We start from the raw sequence: 26,655 nt of genomic DNA on the forward strand, positions 1-26,655 counted from the left end.
CAATTCCTTGAGTTCATATGCTGGTGACTGAAAATCATAACCCTTGCCCTGACTGACGAATCTTCATCCCAACTCTCACCCTCGAAGAATCCCCGAATCTTAATCGACTGCAACCTGAGAGAATATGAAACTCCCATGCCATTTCAATAACCTAACATCTCAAGCAACTGACCCACCATCTTCCCGCTACCGCTCCCTTCCTAGAAACAACAGTGTTTGAACCCTACAACTCTCCCATAGGCAACTGCCGCTCCTACCAGAACAAATGTTGAAATCACTGATTCCTGGCGATACTGGAAAACTAACCCGCTGAATCCTGACCATAGACCTTCCACACAATACCCCTGAACCGATCTCGACCAAACCCAAAATAACAACCGAACACATTGGAACCCGCTACACTAGATACAACACATCAAAACCCCACTAATGACCACAACATGTAGAAGGCATATAACACTATTTCAAGGATATAACCCATGAATAACAGAGAACTAAACCAGGGATAGCGTTTACCCAAAACGATTCAAGGCACATAAATACTAATAAAAATTGAAAAAAATGAAAAACATAACATACCCGCAAAATCACCTGCTGGAGCACAAGCCTACCCTGGCAGACACTAAAATGATCAGTTCCTCTCTGTTGGGGCTCCTGCCCTATCCTTACGACTATTAGAGACCCGCATAATAGATGGAGCAGGTACACTCACTGCTCCTTCCCTCCTCACCGGACAGACGGCCATGTTATGGCCCACTTGGTTGCAGAGAAAACATAACGGCCTTGCCCCCTGAGGACAATCTCTGCTGCACTTTCAGCAACCCATACCCCTAAAATCATCCAGCAACATATCATATTACCTTATCTTCTTCATTTCCTCATCTGCTGCATACTGCGGCACCAACAAGCTTTCTCCCGAAACTTGGCAGTGATCTCTACCACAGTCTCGATAGTCCAACAGAGATCCGGAACTCTCGCGCCAACTGTTGTACCTCAATCACCGGTGCAACCTCAGCTCAGAACCTGGCCAAGAAGTCATCCCATGACATAGCATCAACAGCGTCATTGCCCAACTCATTACCAATCTCGTCCCACCAATCTCGCGCTCTGACCTTCAATGGGCAAGAAGCATCTCTGACCTTCAACCCTTCGGGCAGAAACTCGTCCTGAATGCGTTAGCCATATCCGTTAACCACCTCTTACTAGCAACAAGGTCCCTCTCCCCATAGAATGCAGGAGCTCCACAAGCACGAAACTCACAGAAAGAAAGAGTGTGAGCTCCAACGATAGTCATAACCTCAGTACGGAGCACTCCCAAGCGCTCATCCAAGATCTTCAAAAACCCCTCCTTGACCGAACCAAAGACCACATGAGTCTTCTTCAAAACACCGCGGGTGATCTCCGACGAGATGAATTCCCGTATCTGCTCGTTAATCGGCTCAGTACCCTTACCTGAGCCGGAACCAGAACCTAAACCTCCTTCTTGGAAACTCATCACCAAACTGAAATTCAATCTTGTAGAAGATTATAACATACACAAAAATCCTCTTCTCCAAGATTCTTAGATTCTCCAAGACTCTCCCTGATTCGAGTATGGATCATGTGCTTTCAGTAATACGGACCCTATACTACCTTCCACACCTATCCATACTTTCCTCAGGAATCATCATGAATCTTCTAAGTCACTACTCCACTGATGCACCAAATATTCACTAAACAACAACACAATATCTACCGAAGCACCTCCTAGGCTCCCTAGATTCCCGACCTCACCCTACCATCAGCTGCTGAGGAACTCCTCGTAATGCCAGTCATCCACCTCATGAATACCATCATATTCACTAAGTAGCTGAATCCCATCATCCAAGAGTTCCACCAAGCACAAAGCAATCAGCATAGGTGCAGTAACACTCTAATCCATAGAACTATCATAGAACATTCATGTAACATCCATAAAAATCATGTCAAATTTGAACTTTTTAAAACATATAAAATCATTAAGTTATTACAATTCATTTTCAAAATAGTATCATATTAGAGTTCACAGAAATCATAATCATAAATCGAGGAAGTGTATGGTCATGCCTTCGCCTTCCCGCGATCATCCGAAGTACCTGAAACAATAATCGATAAATGTAAGCTCGAAGGCTTAGTGAGTTACCCCCAAAATACCAACGCATACAGATATAACCATATCATATAAACATATAAGCAAACAACATGCATAATGAGCCATCAGTATGACTGGACCGCCTCGCAGGCCTTCAGTCTATCTGGACTGCTCTCCGAGCCTTCGGCATGTCTGGACCACTTCGAAGGGCCTACAGCCTATCCGGACCGCTCGCCGGGCCTTCAGTCTGACTGGCATGCCTTCCTGGGCCTGTAGTCTATCCGGACCGCCCTGGGTATCTTGTCCTACAGCACGAAGCAGGACCTGCCTCAACCCATTCCCCAAACCAACAACATGTGCACATACATATCATACGCAAGCTAGCAAGTATAGATAGTCATACAGATCTAACAGATCACTAATCATGACAACCATCCTATAACCAGGATATCGATCTAACCGATCATTAACATAACATCATCCTATATACCAGGATACCGACCTAACTAGGTCACTAAGCATATCACCATCCTAACTACCAGGATGTAAATCAATAAGCATATCATGCAATAAACCCGTATACAAATCCGATAAGGGCCGACATTGGTGCCTTAGACCTTGTTGATATAGTGAGGAGAACTCACCTTGCAGTGTCGATCTCAACTGATGAATCGAACTCCCGAATCGCTGTCTCACTAAAAATCCCGAACTATCCAAAATAACGAATATTAAATTAATAAGTGGGAATACTAATCTTGACTAAGAATCCACATAGTCCATTTCGCATTTTTCTCTAATATGGGCCAAGGCACAATATCAATTCACTGTCCAAAAGTCCATATATATAAGCCCATTAATGGCCCAATTTTCCCAATTGGGCCCCACTCCCTAATTGGGCCTTATCCTAGAATCCATTACTAAAACTGGCCCAAAACATCATTGCTCAGAAAGCCCAGCAAGGCCCATGTCAAACTGGCCCAAGATCGGCCCAACCCCGAAGCCCAAAATGTCAAAAGCCCAACAGAGGGCGTACGCGGGGCGTACTCCTCTGGTACGCTGGGCGTACTTCCATTTGTGTTGACCACCATCGGGGTGGTTAACGCAGTACGCTGGGCGTACAGAAACTACGTGGGGCGTACGCAAGGTTTCACCAAAACTCTAATAATTGCTTAATGGCTTAAGCACTTAAGCCCATATTTCAGATCCATCGACCAAAAGTGTCTTAGAACCATAAAGTATCAAACTTTAAGACTTTAGAGATCCAGAATGCTCTTAATACATGGTCTTAATCCATTAAGAACTTTCTACTACATGCATGGGACATCTTAAGCCATTAGGACCTCATTTTTATCACTTAGGACCCTCTCCAAAGTCTGAAAGGACAGCTCATCTCGTCTAAGTCATATTATGCACCAACTTGGGACTTTTGGAACAAGAAATGGTTCCATAAATCTGGAATGCCTAGATCTATATCATACAAGTATAAAGTTTGAAGCTTTTTACCTTCTGGAGCTTCTAGGGCACAAAACAACTTCAGATCTGCAAGCTTGTTCTCCTTCTCCAACTTCTTGATGCAACACCTTCTTCTCCAACTACTTAAAATACACTCTATAAGCTCTCACACTCAAGGAAATGATTAGGGTTTGGGGAAAACGGCTCTAAACAGTGGAGGCTGAGCTAAGGGAGGGTTATGAGCTCATAAGGTTGTTTATATAGCACTCAAACCCTAAATATTAGGGTTTCCTCCTGACGTGAGTACACCCACCGTACACAAGTGTACGCCCAGCGTACTAGGGCGTGCCTAGTACGATCAGAGTACCCTTATGTACGCTTAGCGTACTCTCTTGATCCCAAAGTTTCAACTTTAGCCCTTAGGTTTCTCATGGGTCGACTCCTCTAACCCCCATGGACTATAAATGACAAAATAATAATAGAAGAGAGGATTCGGAAATACCTGCAAAATCTCGGGATGTTACAATTCTCACCCACTTGACCTAGACTTCGTCCTTGATGTCTGCGGTGGTAAACAGATCCGGATAATTCTCTCGCATCTCAGACTCTGGCTCCCATGTCCACTCAGATCTCCTCCGATGCCGCCACTGCACCTTTACCATAGGTATCTCCTTGTTCCGCAAAACCTTTACCTTCCTTTCCAAAATAGCCACCGACTGCTCCACATAGTTCAGGCGCTCGTTAACCTGAGCATCATCCAATGACACTACCGCATCCTCGTCCAATATGCACTTTCGCAACTGGGAAACGTGGAAAGTGTTGTGTATATGACGGAGCTCCTCTGGAAGATCCAGTCTGTATGCAACCTTGCCAACCCTGGCAATAACCCGAAATGGTCCAATGTATCGGGGACCCAACTTTCCCCTCTTTCTAAAGCGAATCACACCCTTCCAGGGTGAAACCTTCAGTAATACCATGTCACCTACCTGGAACTCCAACTCAGATTGGCGTTTGTCGGTGTAACTCTTCTGCCGACTCTGAGCGGTCTGCAATTGTTGTCTAATCTGGTGAATCTTCTCGGTAGTTTGCCAGACTACCTCTGTCAGTCCCATCACTTTGTGACCAACCACACCCCAATAGACCGAGGTGCGACATCTCCGCCCGTACAACAGCTCAAAAGGTGGGGCGCCAATGCTGGAATGATAGCTGTTGTTGTAGGCGAACTCTGCAAGGGGTAGGTGGGAATCCCAGCTCCCACCGAAATCGATGACACAAGCCCTCAGCATGTCCTCGAGGGTCTGTATGGTCCGCTCACTTTGGCCTTCGGTCTGCGGATGGTAGGCTGTGCTAAAGTGCAGCCGCGTACGCAGTTCCTCGTGGAACTTCTGCCAGAAACAGGAGGTGAACCTAACATCACGATCGGAAGCAGTAGAGACCGGAACTCCATGACGATGAATGATCTCGCGGACATACACGTCGGCTAGCTTCTCGGCCGATGAGCTCTCCCGTATGGCCAGGAAATGAGCACTCTTGGTCAATCGATCCACGATGACCCATATTGCATCGAATCCCTTCGTCGTCCTCGGCAACTTGGTAATGAAGTCCATCGTGATCTGTTCCCATTTCCACATGGGAATATCTAGAGGCTGTAGCTTGCCATGTGGCCTCTGATGCTCGGCATTGACCATCCTGCAGGTCAAGCACCTCTCGACGTACCAAGAGATTTGTCGCTTCATGCAAGGCCACCAGTAGCTCAAACTCAAATCCTGATACATCTCACTGGCCCCCAGGTGAATATAGAAGTGAGACTTATGAGCCTCCTCCATAACCATCTGTCTTACCCCACCAGACATCGGAACCCACACCCGATTGCATCGGGTTAATAATCCCCGACTATCCTGAACAAACCGGGTGTTCTCACCCCTAATCCTCTCCAACTTCCAATTCTCTTGACGCATACCCTCTGCCTGGGATTCCTTGATCAAGCCCAAAAGTGGAGAATCCATTGATATCCTCATACATATTGACGAAGTGGAAGACCCAGCTGACTTGCGACTCAGAGCGTCCACAACCACGTTTGCTCTACATGGGTGGTAAAGTATCTCACAGTCGTAGTCCTTGACTACATCCAGCCACCTGCGCTGTCTCTTGTTCAGGTTCGGATGATCCATGATGTGTCTTAGGCTCTTGTGGTCCATGTAGATTGTACAACGGACCCCACAGAGATAATGTATCCATATCTTGAGAGCGAATACCACCGCTCCCAACTCCAGATCATGAGTAGGTATCTCGTCTCGTGCGGCTTGAACTGCCGAGATGCGTAGGATATCACTCGTCCTATCTGCATGTGTACCGCTCCCAGACCTGTGATGGATGCATCACAGTAAACCACAAAATCCTCCACTCCCTCGGGGAGGGTCAAGACTGGAGCCTCGCATAACCGCTGTCTTAGGGTCTCAAACGCCCTCTGTTGCTCAGGGCCCCATCGGAAATCCACCCCTTCCTCGTCAGACGAGTGAGGGGTGCTGCAATCTTGGAGAAATCTTGTATGAATCTCCGGTAGTACCCTGCCAATCCCAAAAAGCTCCTGATTTCTGAGGGAGATTTCGGGACCTCCCACTGCATGACCGCCTCGATTTTGGCCGGATCGACCAAAATACCCTCCTGGTTAACGAGATGTTCCAAGAAATGGACCTCTCGTAACCAAAACTAGCACTTCGAGAACTTGGCATAAAGCCGTTCTCGCCTCAAAACTCCCAATAACTCTCGCAGATGCTCCTCATGCTGCTCTCGGGTCTTGGAATACACCAAGATATCGTCAATGAATACTATGACCGAGCGATCGAGCATCGGTCTGCAGACCCGATTCATCAGGTCCATAAACACTTCTGGGGCGTTGGTGAGCCCAAACGACATCACCATGAACTCGTAATGTCCATAACGAGTTCGGAATGTGGTCTTCTCCACGTTGTCCTCTCTGACCCTGAAATGATGATACCTAGACCTCAAGTCTATCTTGGAAAACCAAGATGCACCCTGCAACTGATCAAATAAATCATCTATCCTCGGGAGCGGATAACGGTTCTTCACCGTCAACATGTTCAACTCTCGGTAGTCAATGCACGTCCGGTGTGAACTATCCTTCTTCCTGACGAAGAGTATCAGTGCTCCCCACGGGGAACCGCTCGGACGAATGAACTGCTTTCCCAGCAGTTCCTGCAGCTGTGATGACAACTCCCACATCTCTGGTGGTACCAACCGGTACGGCGCCTAGGCGATAGCGGCCGCACCTGGCACTATGTCGATCTTAAACTCGACCTCCCTCTCCAAAGGCACTCGGAGTAACTCTTCCGAGAACACATCAGCAAACTCCCTGACCACCGGAACCTCCGAAACTGAAATCTGATCTCCGACCCGCGTATCTACCACATACACTAGATAACCCGCACACCCGTGCTGAATGTACTGTCGGGCCCTGGCAGCTGAACAAAACCCTGATCCCAATCTGGTACCCTCGCCATAGACAATAAGTTCTCCCCCACTTGGGGTTCGAACCACCACTCGCCGACCCTCGCAATCGATCATCGCTCCAAAGCGACTAAGCCAGTCCATACCCACTATCACACATACATCCCTCATGGGAATCGGGATCAGGTCTATCGGAAAAGATACTCCGAAAATCTCCAATACGCAACCCTGATAGATAGAAGAAGCGAAAATCCCGTGTTCGTTGGCGATGGAGACTCGCAACGGACACTCTAACTCTCCTACTGGCAACCCGAACTCCCTACTGAAAGTCTGAGAAACAAACGACCGACTCGCCCCCGAGTCAAATAATACCAACGCAGGTAAGGAGTTCACTAAAAACGTACCTAATCACAGATACAAACATATAAGCATAAAACAGATATAATCAGGAGGATAAGGGATAGAAACATACTAGCAACCACATTCGATGTTGCTCTGGCCTCCTCTACTGTAAGCTGAAAGGCGCGTACCTGGGCCCTCGGGGGCGCAGCTCGACCCTGAATCCCGTCAGTAATCCTCAGTGTAGTCGGCGCTGGAGCCTGCGCCGACCTGGCTACGAGTTGTGGACAGTTGGTCTTCAAATAACCAACCTGATGACAGTGGTAGCAGATCCTCATATCTTGAACTGGGGCTGTCTGGCGACAGTCCGGTGCAAAATGCCCCTGCTTGCCGCATTTACGGCACGCACTGCTAAACCTGCAAACCCCTGAGTGACCCTTCCCGCACTTGCCACAAGTGCGGCCCTGCTGTCCCCCTGGCCTGGAATTAGCGGTCTTAGACCGCTTTGGTGCCGGCTGTGACTGTGTCGGGGCCTGCCGCTGCTCCCTCAACTGCAGCTCAATCTCCAACTCACGCCGCCTAGCGGCCTTCTGTAGATCCAAAAGCGTATCACAACACTGGTTCGCCACAAACTGCTGAATATCAGTCTTGAGCATGCTCAGATAACGAGTCATCTGAGCCTGCTCAGAAGAAAACTCCGGGCAAAACATCGCCTTCTCCGTGAACATGCGGGTGATCTCCGTCACCGTCTCACCATCCTGTCTCAGATCCAGAAACTCCTGAGCCAACCGTTCCCGCTCGACTCGTGGAATGTAGCGACCGTGGAACATATCCCTGAACTGCTCCCAAGTAACCGCAACTCTCTGGTCATCCGAATAAGACCCAGTCATCAGTCTCCACCAGTCCTTTGCCCCGGACCTTAGCAAATTCAGGGCACATCTGACCTTCTGGTCAGTAGGACATGAGCACGTGAAGAAACACCCCTCCACTTCAGACAACCACCTCATGGCTTTGATGGGGTCCTGAGTCCCATCAAAAGTTGGGGGCTTCATGTTGTCGAAGTCCCGGTACTAAAAATCCCGTCCGACTCCCAACCCTGCCGTCGATACAGATGATGTGGCTGCTGCGGTAGCCGCCTTAGTGAGGGCTGCATATAGATCATCAAAATACTCCACCATAGCGGTCTTGATAGAACCAAACATCTCCAGCAACTGAGACCGGAACATAGCAACAACCTCATCCTGCAGAATCTCCCGAATCCTGTCGTCCATCTCGTCTGGCCTCATCTGGCCGATAGTCTCGGGCGCTGTCGGCGCCTGCTGTCTGCCCTCTCCTGATCCTGACCCGGATCCAGTCACGAATCGTCGTGTAACCACCATGCTGCAAACATGCCAAAAAGATATCAGATATTCCACATAACAATCCGGGAACCAACTCCCAACCAAAACCCTAGGGGTTGTGACTTCCTTGCTACGCGTATGGGTCCTGTGCTTTCAGTAGTATGGGCCCATACTACCTTCCACACCTACCCATATTTGTCTCAAGTATCATCACAACGCCCTAAAACTATACATAAGCATGGCATGCACTCAGTCCTCACTCCTAGAGGAAGGCTAAATATCTCATAATCGGCGGACTCGTCCAAACAACCCATCCATCCACGAAACTTCCACCAACCCTACATCACTCGTGTATGCTAACCATACATAACGCTGGACCTATAGACTTTCGAATACCTGTTCCTACCCTAATCCCTTCATCAAACAAGAACAGGAAATAAGGCCAAACCAAACATTCTCAGGCTTTAAGATCTTAATTATGTACAACCATAATGTATACACTAAGCAACTACAGTAATGATGTCAATTTCATATAAGGAAAAACCCTAGGCTATCAAGCATCATATAATCAAGCAATTCGATCATGCAATTCCTGAAGATCCCTAGCCTAGTACTAGCATGTTGTTCTAAGATATCACATAAATCAAATAATCCGTAAGGTATTTTGGGGTTTATCTGCTAGCTCCGGTTGATCGTACACTTGCATCCTCCTTTTATTATTTTGAAAACATTTTAAGAAATTCGTTTAAAAACCTTGTCCTCAGTTTGAGACTGGAGACATACGACTGTTTCCTCCAATTCACTCAACCAAGGCTCTGATACCAACTTGTAACATCCATAAAAAATCATGCCAAATTTGAACTTTTTAAAACATTTAAAATCATTAAGTTATTACAATTCGTTTTCAAAATAGTATCATATCAGAGTTCCTAGAAATCATAATCATAAATCGAGGAAGTGTACACTCACGCCTTCACCTTCCCGCGATCATCCGAAGTACCTGAAACAATTATTGATAAATGTAAGCTCGAAGGCTTAGTGAGTTACCCCCAAAATACCAACGTCATACATATATAACCATATCATCTAAACATATAAGCAAACAACATGCATAATGAGCCATCAGTCTGACTGGACCGCCTCGCATGCAATCAGTCTATCTGGACAACTCTCTGAGCCTTCTGCACGTCTGGACCGCCTCGCAGGGCCTACAGCCTTCGGTCTGACTGACATGCCTTCCTGGGCCTATAGTCTATCCGGACCGCCCTGGATATCTTGGCCTACAGCACGAAGCAGGACCTGCCTCAACCCAATCCCCAAACCAACAACATGTGCGCATACATATCATACGCTAGCTAGCAAGTACAAATAGTCATACAGATCTAACAGATCACTAATCATGGCTACCATCCTATAACCAGGATATCGATCTAACCGATCACTAACATAACATCATCCTATATACCAGGATACCGACCTAACCAGGTCACTAAGCATATCACCATCCTAACTACCAGGATGTAAATCAATAAGCATATCATGCAATAAACCCAAATACAAATCTGATAAGGGCCGTCATTGGTGCCTTCGACCCTTTTGATATAGTGAGGAGAACTCACCTTGCAGTGTCGATCTCAACTGATGAATCGAACTCTCGAATTGCTGTCTCACCAAAAATCCCGAACTGACCCAAAACATCATTGCTCAGAAATCCCAGCAAGGCCCATGTCAAACTGCCCACGGGCGGCCCCAACCCCGAATCCCAAAATGTCAAAAGCCCAACAGAGGGCGTACATGGGGCATACTCCTCTGATACACTGGGCATACTTCCATTTGAATTGACCACCATCGGAGTGATTGACACAGTACACTGGGCGTACAGAAACTACGCGTGGCGTACGCGAGGTTTCACCAAAACTCTAATAAGTGCTTAATGGCTTAAGCACTTAAGCCCATATTTCAGATCCATCGACCAAAAGTGTCTTAGAACCATAAAGTCTCGAACTTTAAGAGTTTGTATGTACAGATTGCTCTTAATACATGGTCTTAATCCATTAAGACCTTTCTACTACATGCATGGGACATCTTAAGCCATTGGGACCTCATTTTTATCACTTAGGACCCTCTCTAAGGTCTGAAAGGACAGCTCATCTCGTCCAAATCATATCATCCACCAACTTGGGACTTTTGGGACAAGACATGGTTCCATAAAGCTAGAATGGCTAGATCTATATCTTACAAGCATAAAGTTTGAAGCTTTTTACCTTCTGGAGCTTCTAGGGCACAAAAGAACTTCAGATCTACATGTTTGTTCTCCTTCTCCGACTTGTTGATGCAACACCTTCTTCTCCAACTACTCAAAATACACTCTATAAGCTCTCACACTAAAGTAAATGATTATGGTTTGGGGAAAACGGCTCTAAACAATGGAGGCTGAGGTAAGGGAGGGTTATGAGCTCATAAGGTTGTTTATATAGCACTGAAACCCTAAATATTAGGGTTTCCTCCTGCCGGGAGTACGCCCAGCGTACACAAGTGTACACCCAGCGTACTAGGGCGCGCCTAGTACGCTCAGCGTACCCTTATGTACACTTAACGTACTCTCTTGATCCCAAAGTTTCAACTTTAGCCCTTAGGCTTCTCATGGGTCGACTCATCTAACCCCCAGGGACTACAAATGACAAAATAATAATAGAAGAGAGGATTCAGAAATACCTGCAAAATCTCGGGATGTTACAATTCACCCCACACACTACCACTGATGCAAGAAATTTCACCCTTACTGACAGTTTCCTTATGCATTCAAATTATACACAGAACATGATCAAATAGACTTTCGAATAAAAGACTCTACCCTAGGACCTCAACCAGACAAGGATTAGGAAATAAGGCCAAATCAATTATTCTAGGGCTATAAGATCCTAACCGTATACAATTTTATAGCATACACTTAGCATTTACTGATTCCAATAGATATTCCCATCTCTGCATAGCATCCAATCCCCCCCCCCCCCATGCAACAAGGTATCAAATATCATATCAACTACCACTATCTAATCAGCACTAGCATACAAGTCTACCAGCTCATATGATATACATACAAAGGCATTTCTCCTAGCATTCTATCATGCAAAAACTAAGCAGATCCTTTACCCTAACTAGCTTGCGATTCACCGATTCATAAATAAAGTCATATTAAATAACACGTATGGGTATTTTTGGGAAAACTTACTTGAGCTCGGCTGATTGCATGCACCACACCTTTTCTTATCTTAGAAAACTCTTTTCTTAAAATATTTTTCTTTTTGAAACCTTACCAATTCCTCAGTTTGAGTTCAGACACAACTGAGAGTATGTCTGAATCCCTCAAACCAAGGCTCTGATACCAACTTGTACCACCCCAAAAATCATGATATAAAATGTTTTTGTTTTTAAATTAATAAATTGTTAATACATGCCTTTCCAATAAAACCAGAGTAATTAAGTTTTAACAAAACATTGACAAATCGGGGTAATTCATAGAAAACGGAAACATGTGGTGTGTGCTCTTCAATGATCCCCAGCCCTTCCATTTGAAAACAAAAGTACCTGAAAGATAAACTGAAAACCGTAAGCACAAAGCTTAATAACTTTCCCAAAATACCATATAGAATACAACCACATAATATCATCCACAAAATATCATTCATAGGATATCATCCACATAATATCATTCACAGAGTATCATCCACAGAATATCATCCAAAAAATATCATGCAACATACATATAGTTGCCATGGGCTCCCCCATGGTCTTTACCAGGAATGCCATGGGCTCCCCCATGGTCTTATATCCAAATGACATGGGCACCCCCCATGGTCTTATATCCAAATGCCATGGGCTCCCCCCATGGTCTTACATTCAAATGTCATGCCCCCCCATGGTCTTTCATGCAAGTATCGTAGAGACAACTAGCATTCCACATAACAAATAATGGGACGACATTGGTCCCTTCGACCCATGGATATAGTGAGAAGACTCACCTCACACTGCCGAATCACACAGATGAACCCCGGCTGCTGGCTAACAGATTCCCGAACTGTCAAACATAAAAACAACACCCAATTAACAATTGGGTGCCAATGCATAACCATAAATCCATACTTGGGGTAAAAAGACTATTTTACCCCTAACCTAGCTTGGTCCAAAACCAAGGCCCAAACTTAAACTCTGGAGGCCCAAAAGCCAAATAATCAGTAAAGGCCAATTATGGCCCAATTTTCCAAATTGGGCCCAAACCCCTTCCACGGGCCTTACCCTAAAGCCCATTCAATTTTCCTAGTCCATACACTTGCTCTCAGATGGCCCAACAAGAACCCAAACACCTAAGCCCAAAAGAAAGGCCCAACTCGAAGCCCAAACACAATTAAGGTTTCACATAAAATGACGAGTAGGGTTAAGTAAGAACATTTGACCCATTAAGGACTTAATCCATTAAGTCCATCACTCTACTAGGTCAATCATACAACATGGTTGGGCGTAACTTATAATTCCAATCCAACGGTCCAAAATGAGGTCCAAAGCAAAAGTCTCCAAGATTAGGGTTTTCTATACCCTAATTAGGGTTTCCAACCCAAACACGTGCCAATTAGGTCCAAAAGGTTAAGTTTTAGGCTGATTAGGGTTTCACCAAGTCGGTCACAACCCACTGCTACCACCGGTGGTGGCGGTCGACGGCGTTTCACGACGGTAGCTAATGGGTTTTGAGCATAACTACAAATCCTATGTGATCATGCAACCCTATAATTAAGGATCTAGGTTTTCACTAGATGAACATGCAAACGTGAATACAAAAGAGAAACCCTAATATGCATCTATGAAAAATGAAAATAAAGGTTTAGATACAAACCTCAATTTTAATTTAGTAATAACAATTAATCCTTGTAGATCTTTAGATCTTAAAAGCAAGTGCCTCAAATGTAACACTTCTAATGGCTTACAAACACTCTTTGCAATAGGATGATAAGGAGAGGGAATGAGGCACACCATAATTTTGGCTCTTCTAGGGTTAGGGTGAAGTCGCCGAAAATCCAAGGAGTTAACCTCCTTATATACTTGTGGTTTCTTAGTCCCAAACTAGGGTTTGCAGGTGGAAACCCTAATTTCCTGCTTAAGGCCTAAGCAGCCCATGGACGCCCTAATAAGAAGCCTTTGGACGAAAACTTATAGGGCCACCTTATAATTTTTGTCTACTCCTATCCAAGGGGTCCAAGAGCCCGGTTTCACAACTATCAATGATTTGCAAAATAGCCCTTGTATATTTAATTAATTCCTTTAATCCCAAAATTAATTCCAAACTAATTTCTGATGAAATATTAACTAAATAACATGATTTCTAATTAATATATTATTTTCATAACATATTAATAAATCATTTATATCAATTTATTATTCCAAATAAAAATTCAACTTCTCTTCAAAAGTCATCCTGCCAAGTTTCAAGAGTGAAGGCAACCCAAAAGGACTTGTGCTTCTATCAATTCAAGTATATACCAATTATAGTTATGGGCTTAGACACCTAATCCAACAGTATCCCACTTGGATAACTCTAATAACTATAATTGCAAGTACAACTTCAAAAATTGACCTGCACATTGTAGCTTTCAAAAACCGCTGTCGAACTCTAATCTAGTCAGTTACGTGTCCTAAGATAAGTGATCAAATATTCCCTCATTCTACAAGATATCGTATGGACATGAGACGTGGATTATAATCATTCTCTCCGTCCAAGATTTGTTTCCCGATTTTCGATTTATGACGACTGATTTCAGACTACTAATTCAACACATCAATTCAGTCCAAGCTTGGCCAAGCGCTTTAGATGTCATCATCAAATCATCGAGGGGCCCACATAAATTTCTTTTCCCGTTATGGAAAAAAACGGATAAACTTCGACTTATATGCTTTCACTATTCACTCATCAAATCATGCACAACAATACGTTTTATAACATCAAGTTACTGATGCGTTTACGTATTATCAATACACAACTGACTCGTAAACAACAACTCATATGTCTCCGTTTCAAGAATATAAGATGTTATCGTCTCAGAATTACTCGTGATAAAATCCATGAAGTAATTCTCTGAGCGTGGGTTAATCCAATACTCAAATCCCCATTTCAAAAGTACTCGTGAATGTTGCAGCAAACCATTGCTATGTCTAAACCCTTAGACAATCTACAATCCAATTCTCGACAATCTTAATTTACTACTTACTTCCAAAGTATGATCGACTGTGGATGTTTTGAATAATCTAATTATTCGGGAAGTAAAACATGCAAAGTGAAACACAATAATAACCTAATTAAATATGGTTTCAAAACTATTGAATATAAATAAAACATTTATTATTTAATCACCATATTAATTAGACTTTATTAATTGTACAATGTTTTGATTAATCAACTAAACACTTGAATTAAACATCAGTCATGCCATGTTCCAAACATGCATACTATGTCTTTCTATGGTCCTTCCCTTGTGAATAGATCAATTGGACATTATTCCAATGATTCTCATTTCACAATTTCAAATTCTTATTAGAACTAGTAAGAATTCCAAAAAAAAAATCATCACTAAATATGTTAGAGTCTAACCTTGCATGCAATATCCTTTTGTGATGGCATGGCCTAAAAGTCACAAAGACTTTGCCAACCAAGTCACAAAATGCTCAATTGAAACTTTGTTACTTAAAATAATTTCATGGTAATGAAGTATCAAATTCAAGGTAACTCCTTGAACACATCCCTTGCATTAAGGTTTCTAACTCATATGAAGATTTCAATAACCAACTCTCATTATGGAAACATTTCCATATTCCCATATGAATATCAATTCTGATCAAGAATTATCCCAATCAGAAGCACATCAATATGGTCCGTCCAAATATTAATATACTCCCAACTGTTCACAAACAACCAATCTTTAGCGAACCTCAGATTGTTCTTGATAATTGTTTAACAAGCTTTAGTCATATCTTTTTCTAGTCCTTTTTCCTTCTCAATACCCTAGGCATTTGGAAAAATCAGAACAAGTGAATATTATACCATATGTAATCAATCCAATATCTGAAGCGTATGGGATTCGATACATAATGTCTTACATAAATACATGATACTTAATTAGTCCCTACCTATAATATTTCCATATATTGAATTTCCTATGTTGAATCACTTCAACACGATATTCATATATGTTCATGACTAAGTTCCATTAAAATCCTTCAATCTAAATTTTTAGATTCGAAATGAAGTATAAGTGCGCTCTCCCCTTTAACTTTTTGTAGCGAAACAATTTTCAAACTTTGCAACTTGCAAATTTGTAACCTTTGTTTCCCACAAATAGTATTGCTAACTTGCAACACTTAGCATTATGCTCCCACTAGCATAACAATTATGCTCATATAAGCGGAACAATTATGCTCCCACTAGCTTTGACATGTACCCAGAAATCAACTGGACTTCAAGAAATCAATACTATTGACTTCCTTTCTAAAGTTCAGATTTATGATACGTGGTGCTTTGATAAGTCTTCATCTAGACTTCTCAAGTTCATACACCTTCATTAGATAGCATATGTGTGTGTTTAAACCCTTTCAGAACTTATAGCGATAAGTCCTGAATATTTAAACTATTACTTGCCATTTTTCACAATTTGAACTATGAAAAGGGATGTCGTAATCATATACGAATTTGAGAACGCAAGTATCACACCTACTAACCATGATATCAATCAAATTTAAAATCTACTAGCGAAAGTGTTTCCTTATAATCATTTTCATGAATTAGTGCGAAAACTTTTTCCACGTAGATTTTATGGTGTATGTGTTCCTATCCATGTGAACTTATGAATTCCAACCTAGAATCATAAGATAAGGTTGAGGACAAACCAAATTTTTTTTGCTTTTCCTTACATGGACTGAACTTCGCTTATTCTTAATTTCTTGCTATCTAGTAGCATAAGGACCTACCATGTCTCCCATGTTGTTTAAGCAGCTCACTTCCATTGATCAATGTACTATCACTGACCAACGCGATCTGCCTTTTGCAGTCAAATGAGAACCATGGAACTCACATGCATTGTCAACTCAACTGGAAGGTGCATAGAAACAAGAATGTGTCAACTGAACACGATAGGTTATCAACCTCAGGTCGTGTGCTAGTGATAACTAAATATTTTATTCTCGATTAACTCTTGAAAATCTTCAAGATCAACAAGAATCCCATTGACTTCTTGACATATAAGTTTTTGTGTTAATGAACATTCCTCGACAAGCAAAAACAAATATTCAAAAGTTAGTGTGGGTTCTCATTAAGACAACACTTCATTTAATTGGTATTAGTTTATCTTTGTTTTAACCAAAACATCATAACTACCAATTTCAAATGTGCTAGAGCAAGAATACATTTCTACTTCCCATTTCATGAGGTGTTATAAACCTACTTAGTTTGAGATGAGCTTTAAGGTACGATTTGTAGTTACTAGAGTATGACTCTAAAACTTTATTTGATAAGAAGTATGACTCATCTCTCGATTAAACCATTTCAACAATATCTGATTCCTCTTCTTAGTCATACAATTTTATTAAGATGTCCTTAGAGGATCGATTGTGACATGGCTCCATAATCATTAAGATGATCATAAAACATGATACTAAATTACTCTCCTTTCCTTTCAGATTGGAGAAACATTTATCTTTTTGCCTAACAGATTCTTCATATTCGTTCTGCCACTCTTTGAAACTTTTCAAAGTGTCAGAATTATGCTTAATCTTATAAACACAACCATGTTTACTGACCATCAGTAAATCACGACGAATGTACTTACAGTCCTTTGTGGTGGATCTAAATAGTCCACATAAGTTCAATGAATGGAATAGATCCTTTAGTCCTTCACTTTGATTCACATAAACATGTGATCAACAAATTAATCATAATCTCCCAACGATCAAGATTCTCATACATCACACAATTCGAATTGTATGACTCCAAGTTTCTATCCGACTGAAACTTGGGTGATGAGAATTCCTTTTCACTTGGTTGATTATGACATTACCACAAACGATATAATTAAGAATCAATCCACATTTAACATTGCTAATAATAGAAATATAACCACCAATTTTCATAAATGTCATTGCAAGGAAATATAAAGTAAATAAATCAAAAAATATTAGAAGATAATGAGCGGAAAATTTGTCCTTACAATGCAAATATATGAAAACTATGTTTCTACATATTTCCTAAGCAATCTGTTAATCTATCACAACTCCTAAGCAGCAGCTTCAAATTATGATCATCGAATCATGTGATTGAAATCCATCTCTCACGATCAGAATTAGCTTACTTCTTCTTAAGCTTTGTTCTTTCTCTTAGATCCTGCAAAACATCAAAATGTGACTATCACATCATGTAACAAGAATCTATGAATAAGAACTTAATAAAATAGAGTTAGATAGTGGATGTACCTGAAGTAGAGTCATACAACTTGACTTTACTATCTCTGAGATCTTTTAGGTAGACAGGGTAGCTTCGCATCCAATGTCCCTTCAATTGGCAATAGAAACATATGGACTCCTCAAGAACAACACATGGGAATATCTTAGAACTGGCCTTTCTCTTTACCATATGGTCAAACGGTTTGACCTTGGCTGATCCCTTTCCATTGGGAAGAGAAGCCTTTTCTGGACTACCATTGTTGCTATAGTCCATGGAGTTTTAGGAGACAGATCCTTCAAACACATTTGCTTAACCAATGCTCTTCAGCATTTCTGCTTCAGCAGCAATTAGAAAATATGTCAGATCAATTAGGGTCACGTCGTGGTCCGTCTCATAGAAGTCTTTAATGAACTGACTATATGAGTAAGGAAGCAAAACTAGAACAAAGTCAATGGCCAGCTGCCTTGGGAAAACGACACCCAACATTCCCAATTCGTCAATGTGTAACTTCATTTTCAGAACGTGCGCACACACAGAATTTCCATCTCGATGTTTGCATGCCAAAAGGGCTTGAGTAACCTTGAACTTTCAAGTTGAAGAAAATGTGGGGCGGGGAGAATCACAGGAGGAGGTGGAGGAAGATTTGGAGAAGCATGATTTCTAGTTCCACCATTTGAAGAAGGGAACATACTTTCACCTTGATCAACTTGTGGAAGATCATCTTCAGAAGGAAAACCATTTCCAGAAGAACCATTGTTGTCTTGACTTGACATCTATAAAGGGAGAAAAGAATTCAAGTTAGTTGATTTATTTAATCCTTAATTATTAACCCAAAATTTAAATTAAGGCTAGGATCCATATTTTCGATTCGAATTCTGAAGAGGGATGCCGTAATCAAATTCAAATCTTATTTAGGTAGGTAAGCATTTAATTAAATTATTAACAACATCCATAAGGATGTGCTTTAAACCTTTTAAAATACTAGGGGTTTAGAATTTAAGATTTCAAAATTAAACTATTTAATTAAATTATAAATTCCGAAACCTAGGGGGATTTTTAAAACTTTTCAAAAATACTAGGTTAAATTTTAATAATTAAATTAACCATTAATTTTATCTTTATCAAAAATTAGACCAAATCATTACATTTGATAAGGATATCCAATTACCTTCATAAACAATTCAATTTTAGGCAGAAAAACGAATTAAGGTAATTATCCAAATCAAGCCAAGATTATCAAAATCAAAAAATCAGGGATCTGACAGGCCAACTCGTCAAGTCTGAGCAATGCACTCGTCGAGTTGGGCCAACTCGTCGAGTTCCAAACATGAACCCGTCGAGTTCAATGAACAGACTGATGATTTTGTTCCCTTCTCCTTTGAATGATTCACAATTACATCAAATTCAACTGAAAACATCCTAGGCTCTGATACCACAGATGGGTTTTGAGCATAACTACAAATCATATGTGATCATGCAACCCTATAATTAAGGATCTAGGTTTTCACTAGATGAACATGCAAACTTGAATACAAAAGAGAAACCCTAATATGCATCTATGAAAAACGAAAATAAAGGTTTAGAGACATGCCTCAATGGTTTAAATCTTATTTAGGTAGGTAAGCATTTAATTAAATTATTAACAACATCCATAAGGATGTGCTTTAAACCTTTTAAAATACTAGGGTTTTAGAATTTAAGATTTCAAAATTAAACTATTTAATTAAATTATAAATTCCGAAACCGAGGGGGATTTTTAAAACTTTTCAAAAATACTAGATTAAATTTTAATAATTAAATTAACCATTAATTTTATCTTTATCAAAAATTAGACCAAATCATTACATTTGATAAGGATATCCAATTACCTTCATAAACAATTCAATTTTAGGCAGAAAAACGAATTAAGGTAATTATCCAAATCAAGCCAAGATTATCAAAATCGAAAAATCAAGGATCTGACAGGCCAACTCGTCAAGTCTGAGCATTGCACTCGTCGAGTTCGGCTAACTCGTCGAGTTCCAAATATGAACCCGTCGAGTTCAATGAACAGACTGATGATTTTGTTCCCTTCTCCTTTGAATGATTCACAATTACATCAAATTCAACTGAAAACATCCTAGGCTCTGATACCACAGATGGGTTTTGAGCATAACTACAAATCATATGTGATCATGCAACCCTATAATTAAGGATCTAGGTTTTCACTAGATGAACATGCAAACTTGAATACAAAAGAGAAACCCTAATATGCATCTATGCAAAACGAAAATAAAGGTTTAGAGACATGCCTCAATGGTTTAAATCTTATTTAGGTAGGTAAGCATTTAATTAAATTATTAACAACATCCATAAGGATGTGCTTTAAACCTTTTAAAATACTAGGGTTTTAGAATTTAAGATTTCAAAATTAAACTATTTAATTAAATTATAAATTCCGAAACCGAGGGGGATTTTTAAAACTTTTCAAAAATACTAGGTTAAATTTTAATAATTAAATTAACCATTAATTTTATCTTTATCAAAAATTAGACCAAATCATTACATTTGATAAGGATATCCAATTACCTTCATAAACAATTCAATTTTAGGCAGAAAAACGAATTAAAGTAATTATCCAAATCAAGCCAAGATTATCAAAATCGAAAAATCAAGGATCTGACAGGCCAACTCGTCAAGTCTGAGCAATGCACTCGTCGAGTTCGGCCAACTCGTCGAGTTCCAAACACGAACCCGTCGAGTTCAACGAACATAATGATGATTTTGTTCCCTTATCCTTTGAATGATTCACAATTGCATCAAATTCAACTGAAAACATCCTAGGCTCTGATACCACATATAGGTTTTGAGCATAACTACAAATCATATGTGATCATGCAACCCTATAATTAAGGATCTAGGTTTTCACTAGATGAACATGCAAACTTGAATACAAAAGAGAAACCCTAATATGCATCTATGAAAAACGAAAATAAAGGTTTAGAGACATGCCTCAATTGTTATTTTGTAATAACAATTAATCCTTGTAGATCTTTAGATCTTGAAAGCAAGTGCCTCAAATGTGACACCTCTAATAGTTTACAAACACTCTTTGCAAGAGGATGAGAAGGAGAGGGAAGGAGGCAGACCAGAATTTTGGCTCGTCTAGGGTTAAGGTGAAGGTGCGGAAAATTCAAGGAGTTACCCTCCTTATATACTTGTGGTTGCTTAGTCCCAAAGCTAGGGTTTGCAGGTGGGAACCCTAATTTTCTGCTTAAGCCTAAGCAGCCCATGGACACCCTAATAAGAAGCCTTTGGACGAAAACTTATAGGGCCACCCTATACTTTTTGTCTACTCCTATCCAAGGGGTCCAAGAGCCCAGTTTCACAACTATCAATGATTTGCAAAATAACCCTTGTATATTTAATTAATTCCTTTAATCCCAAAATTAATTCCAAACTAATTTCTGATTAAATATTAATTAAATAACATGATTTCTAATTAATATATTATTTTCATAACATATTAATATATCATTTATATCAATTTATTATTCCAAATAATAAATCCAACTTCTCTCCAAAAGTCATCTTGTCAAGTTGCAAGAGTGAAGGCAACACTACAAGAAAAACGTGATTTTGCTAGGGAAAGTCGCTATGGAACGTATTTTCGTTGTTAATCTGCATTGGATCGTGCTATGAAATGTCGTTCCATGAAATGTCGTTCCATAGCGAAAATGAGACTTGCTAGGGAAAATGCTACCGACTCCATATCCGTTGGTATTATGCTACCGATATTTCTATGGAAAAAATTCGTAGCAATTTTCCAACGAAATTTGTTATGAAATCACTTTCCCTTGTACTGCTTCTATGGAATTAATTATCATGGTTACTATGCAACAGACGTTTTGACGGAAACCAATTCCATAGTTGCTTTGCTATGGAAGTACCATCCGTAGGTATTTGCTAGGAGATTCTGCAATGGAATTTGATATTGTTTGCTTGTTTTGCTCTATTCCATAGCAACGTTGATAAGGAGTAGTTCAATTTCATAGATATTTAGCTATGGAAATTTACACCGACAATAAAACTAGTGGAATCATCAAGTTCATGATGGTGCGTTTGGTTTGTTTCTTTGTTGGGATGTTGTATGCTTAATTAATTTTCTTATTCTATGGATGAATTATTATTATGATCAATGGAATTGGTAAGATATAGTTTGACTGATATGTTTTTGAATTGGTAATATATTTTGTTTGTTTTATTGTATTTTATATGTATTTAATACTAGGAAAGAACAAACATTTGCTATTATACATGTTTATGTTATCTTGAATATTTTTTTACCATTTCAATGTAAAAAAACTGGATTATAACATAAACGATTACTTAATTGGATATTCAACTATACTCAAACACCATAGCAAGCAAAAATGACTAAAATGCCCTTTTACCAGATAAGAACAACATAAAACAAAATAAAATTATCTACAACTACATATACAATACAATACAAACACTGATATTGAAAGTCCAATATTATCAACCATTTGTATTTTTAAGAAACATACAAAACCTACCGTACTCCACATACCAACGACAAACCATGCAATATCTTTGTCGATCGTCATCCTCTTCATGGCCTACCGCAAATGCCCCTTTAACAGAATGATTTGGCTCTTCACATTGGAATGTGATGTTTTCCGTTGTAAGTATATGAACAACATCAACAGTTCACAACAACTGTTTCGCACTATCAACAACATCCGTGTACTCCCCATTATCCGGAACTGCCCAACCAAAATACGCATCAAGTAGTTGTAAACCTACACATTAAAATAACTATCAATTAATCCAATGTACCGTTTCAACACAACTGTAAATATTATACAACACAACACAACTAAATACTAACCCCAAACTACAAACATGCATTAATTAACTATATACAAAATTTAATGTACATATAGACCATACATACCTTGATCACACTAAGGAGGCCCTCTTGAAATGTAGATCATTCTAACCAAATAAATTGCCTCAAAATGATCTTCATGTGCTGCTTGTCTCGACAAAGTCATTCCTACATTAAAATTGTCATTACAAAAGCACTCCTCATGTTGACAGAATAACAATATCATTAACATCAATGAAATTAAATATTAATATATTGAATAGATTACATATAATTACTAAAAAATTACACATACCATTCCTTGTCTAAACATGGCTTCAATGTTATTATGCAATGCACATGTGCATATAAATAAATCAACATTCAGATATTTGGGACCCATTCCTTCAATCATGTGAAGGGATGCTGTTCTGAACACTTGAGGATCACCCCCCGCTTCATACATCTTCTTTGAACTTCAAAAATTTAAATACACAGGAAATAACTAATAAATAAAGTTGTATTTCATCAAATATACATTCATTAGTTGATGTTTATTGAGAATTACCAAAGTCTTATAGAGATGATGTCTTTCGCAAATTCTAACCCTACTATTACAATTATCCGACTCAAAATCTCTATTGGAAGATCATCTAACGAACGACAACTTCTTGTATTCGACATTCTACTTACAAAATACACATTGGAGTAGTTGATTTCAATTTTTTTAAAAACAATTAGGCGTAATTGTTAAAAACAGTGTAACAGGGTATGGAAAAAAACTTACTTTATGATGCTCTGGTCGCGAGGACTAAATACAGGAGTCACTATTATCGGAAAAAATTGATTTTAAGAACGATTACCCTTCAATGATTTGGGGGTTTAAGTGTTCGTCTGCAGTTTTATCGTCGGGAAGATTTCTGACGTTCTAAATGGTTGAAGAAATGAAACGCCGACATAACATCAGAAAAATCATGGCGCCTAAACGATTTAGAGTGCAAAAAGACCATAGTGCCCTTGAAATCATTCAAAATATGTGATTAATAAGGGTAGTTGTGTCAAAACACATTATTCAAACATTATAACCTTTTATGGGTCAAAGTGAACCTTTGACTAGTTAAATAAAAAGATTGGAGGTAGTAGGATTCGAACCTACGAATTCAGGAAAAAAGAAAGACATGTCATCCGGCTGAACTGAAGTATCATATATTTCTTAAAATTGTATGACTTTAATATTATGTATTCATAATTACAGATTATAAAAAAAATATAGAAACGTTATTATACTTATTAACACAAAATAACAACCTCAACAATTGTATACAAAATTCACCCAGATTCATTAAAGTAACATACACTAAGTTGACTTATGTTTCTCACAATTGAATAACATTAATATTATCTTTGTTAATGTGGATTCGAATTAATACATGGTATTTGAAGTAATTATATATGTACAATATAAATATAGCTAAGGTATCTCTACTACAAATCGTTTCATATATTATACTCAACTTATTAGACCAACTCCAATAGGAAAACATTAAAATGGTGATGTTTACACATGAAAATGGTGTTTTCAATCCAATCACACACTAAAATGGTGATTTTAATTTTACTAAATTAACATATATCTCAAAATTTGATAATTATAACACAACCATTTAATTTTAAAGGAACATACACTAAATTAACATATATGTCAAAATTTGATAATTATAACACAACCATTTAATTTTACTAACATAATATAACCACTAATATATATATATATATATATATATATATATATATATATATATATATATATATATATATATATATATATATATATATATATATATTAAAACTTGACGAAGTTAGAAATAGTAAATTTTGTTGACTTTCATTTTGCCACACAAATTTCCAAACTTTTACTCTTTTAGTCCCTTATTAACAACACAACATATTTACTAATCAAGTAACAACATCAAGTAATTACTTATCAAGTAAATTACTATATATTCATATATTAAACCAAAAGAATGTGCATATCATTAATTGTCATAATATGAAAGTACATATCAACAAATTACACATAAATGATCCCAAACTCCCTAGCAAACCTAACGAAACAAGCATCCAACAAACAAATTTCACACCTAAAGACCGATTTGTATCTATTCACAAAATCGTCTGACACACTAATCACAGACTTATGCATTACACAAGTTCTATGGAAGGCATGGAAGTGTACATGTTTTCTCCCGTCCCTATTTAAATGGAGATGAACCTTGGAACAAGTTGCTCTAAGATTCCATGTACCTTTTGTTCTGTGGTAATCATTGTTCAATATGTCCAAAGCTTCCTGCTTCCTATGTCCGCCTTCTGCCATCAGCATCATTCCCATGACAAATGTTGAATCCAAATGTCCCAATATAGATGCTTCTTCAAGCATCGTTTTCCCTTCATGATCAGCTTCCAAGAAAAATAACTTCATCTGAAAAAAAAATAACCACATAATTCGTAGTTAAAGTAATGCAAAAAAAGAAAAAAAAATTAATTAATACTATGCATATAACAACATACCAATCCATCCCTGAACAGAATATTTGGGTTTCTCATATCTTTACATTTGTTGGCAACTGCATGTTTCTGGTCAGACCAACGACAATATCGTAATGCATTTACCTCCATCTGTTTGTATACTTCTTCCATTTTTCCTGCCTCGTTGAAGATTCTGCAACTGCAAACGAAACACAGTATTGGCCTCAAAATGTACGAAAAAATCAAATACACTCGTGAAATAGAAGGATCGAAGACAAAACTTACACACTCTTCATCTTGAAAGCGTCGACTGCTGAGAAGTTTCCCAAGTCGACTATTATCTTCTCAATCACTTGCAAAGGCATGTCTGTTAGCGATTTTCTTTGATTTCTTGGTTGCATATTCGAAGAAGTACTGGCTTCCATAATATTATTCCTTGACTAAGATAACAATTATGCAAAAATGATTTTAGGGTTTTTTGACTGTCAGAATTTTGAAATTGGGGTTGTTTGCATGTGACTGAAATAAGACTGAAGAACTGAAATGACGTGATTCGTCGGAAAAATTATGGCGCCTATAAGACGTTGACTATAAAATGACCAAATTATCCTCATACATACAATGACTCATATTTGATTAGTAAGGGTAGTTTTTTCAAAAATCATAATTAAAAGAAAAATCAATCTATTTTAAAACACAACCGACAAAATTGATATATGCCTTTTTAATCTACCAACTACCACATTGACCAATGACTCATATGTCATCCATGGGTGTTACCATCACAACCATGACCCATATGTCATCCATGGGTTACCATCACCCATATGTCATCCATGGGTGTTACCATCACACATATGTCATCCATGGGTGTTAGCATCACAACCATGACCCATATGGCATCCATGGGTGTTACCATCACACATATGTCAGACATGGGTGTTACCATCACCCATATGTCATCCATGGGTGTTACCATCAGCCATATATCATCCATGGGTGTTACCATCACAACCATGACCCATATGGCATCTGTGGGTGTTACCATGACCCATATGGCATGTAACAT

The 26,655-nt window shown here is 39.4% G+C and overlaps 1 protein-coding gene across 1 annotated transcript; it reads right to left on the reverse strand.

The window, feature by feature from the left end:
- Nucleotides 1-22,900: 22,900 nt before the first annotated feature.
- LOC145104981 (putative F-box protein At1g67623) lies at nt 22,901-26,011 on the reverse strand. The gene is made up of 4 exons (XM_079042131.1): nt 25,872-26,011; nt 25,629-25,785; nt 25,365-25,539; nt 22,901-22,992 (listed from the first exon to the last, which is right to left on the reverse strand). The coding sequence occupies exons 1-4, from the start codon at nt 26,009-26,011 to the stop codon at nt 22,901-22,903; spliced, it is 564 nt and encodes a 187-aa protein (XP_078898257.1).
- Nucleotides 26,012-26,655: the final 644 nt, after the last annotated feature.

The sequence above is a fragment of the Lactuca virosa genome, chromosome 4 (genome assembly GCF_052849685.1).
Source record: "Lactuca virosa cultivar CGN04683 chromosome 4, Lactuca_virosa_CGN04683_v6, whole genome shotgun sequence".
NCBI lineage: Eukaryota > Viridiplantae > Streptophyta > Magnoliopsida > Asterales > Asteraceae > Lactuca > Lactuca virosa.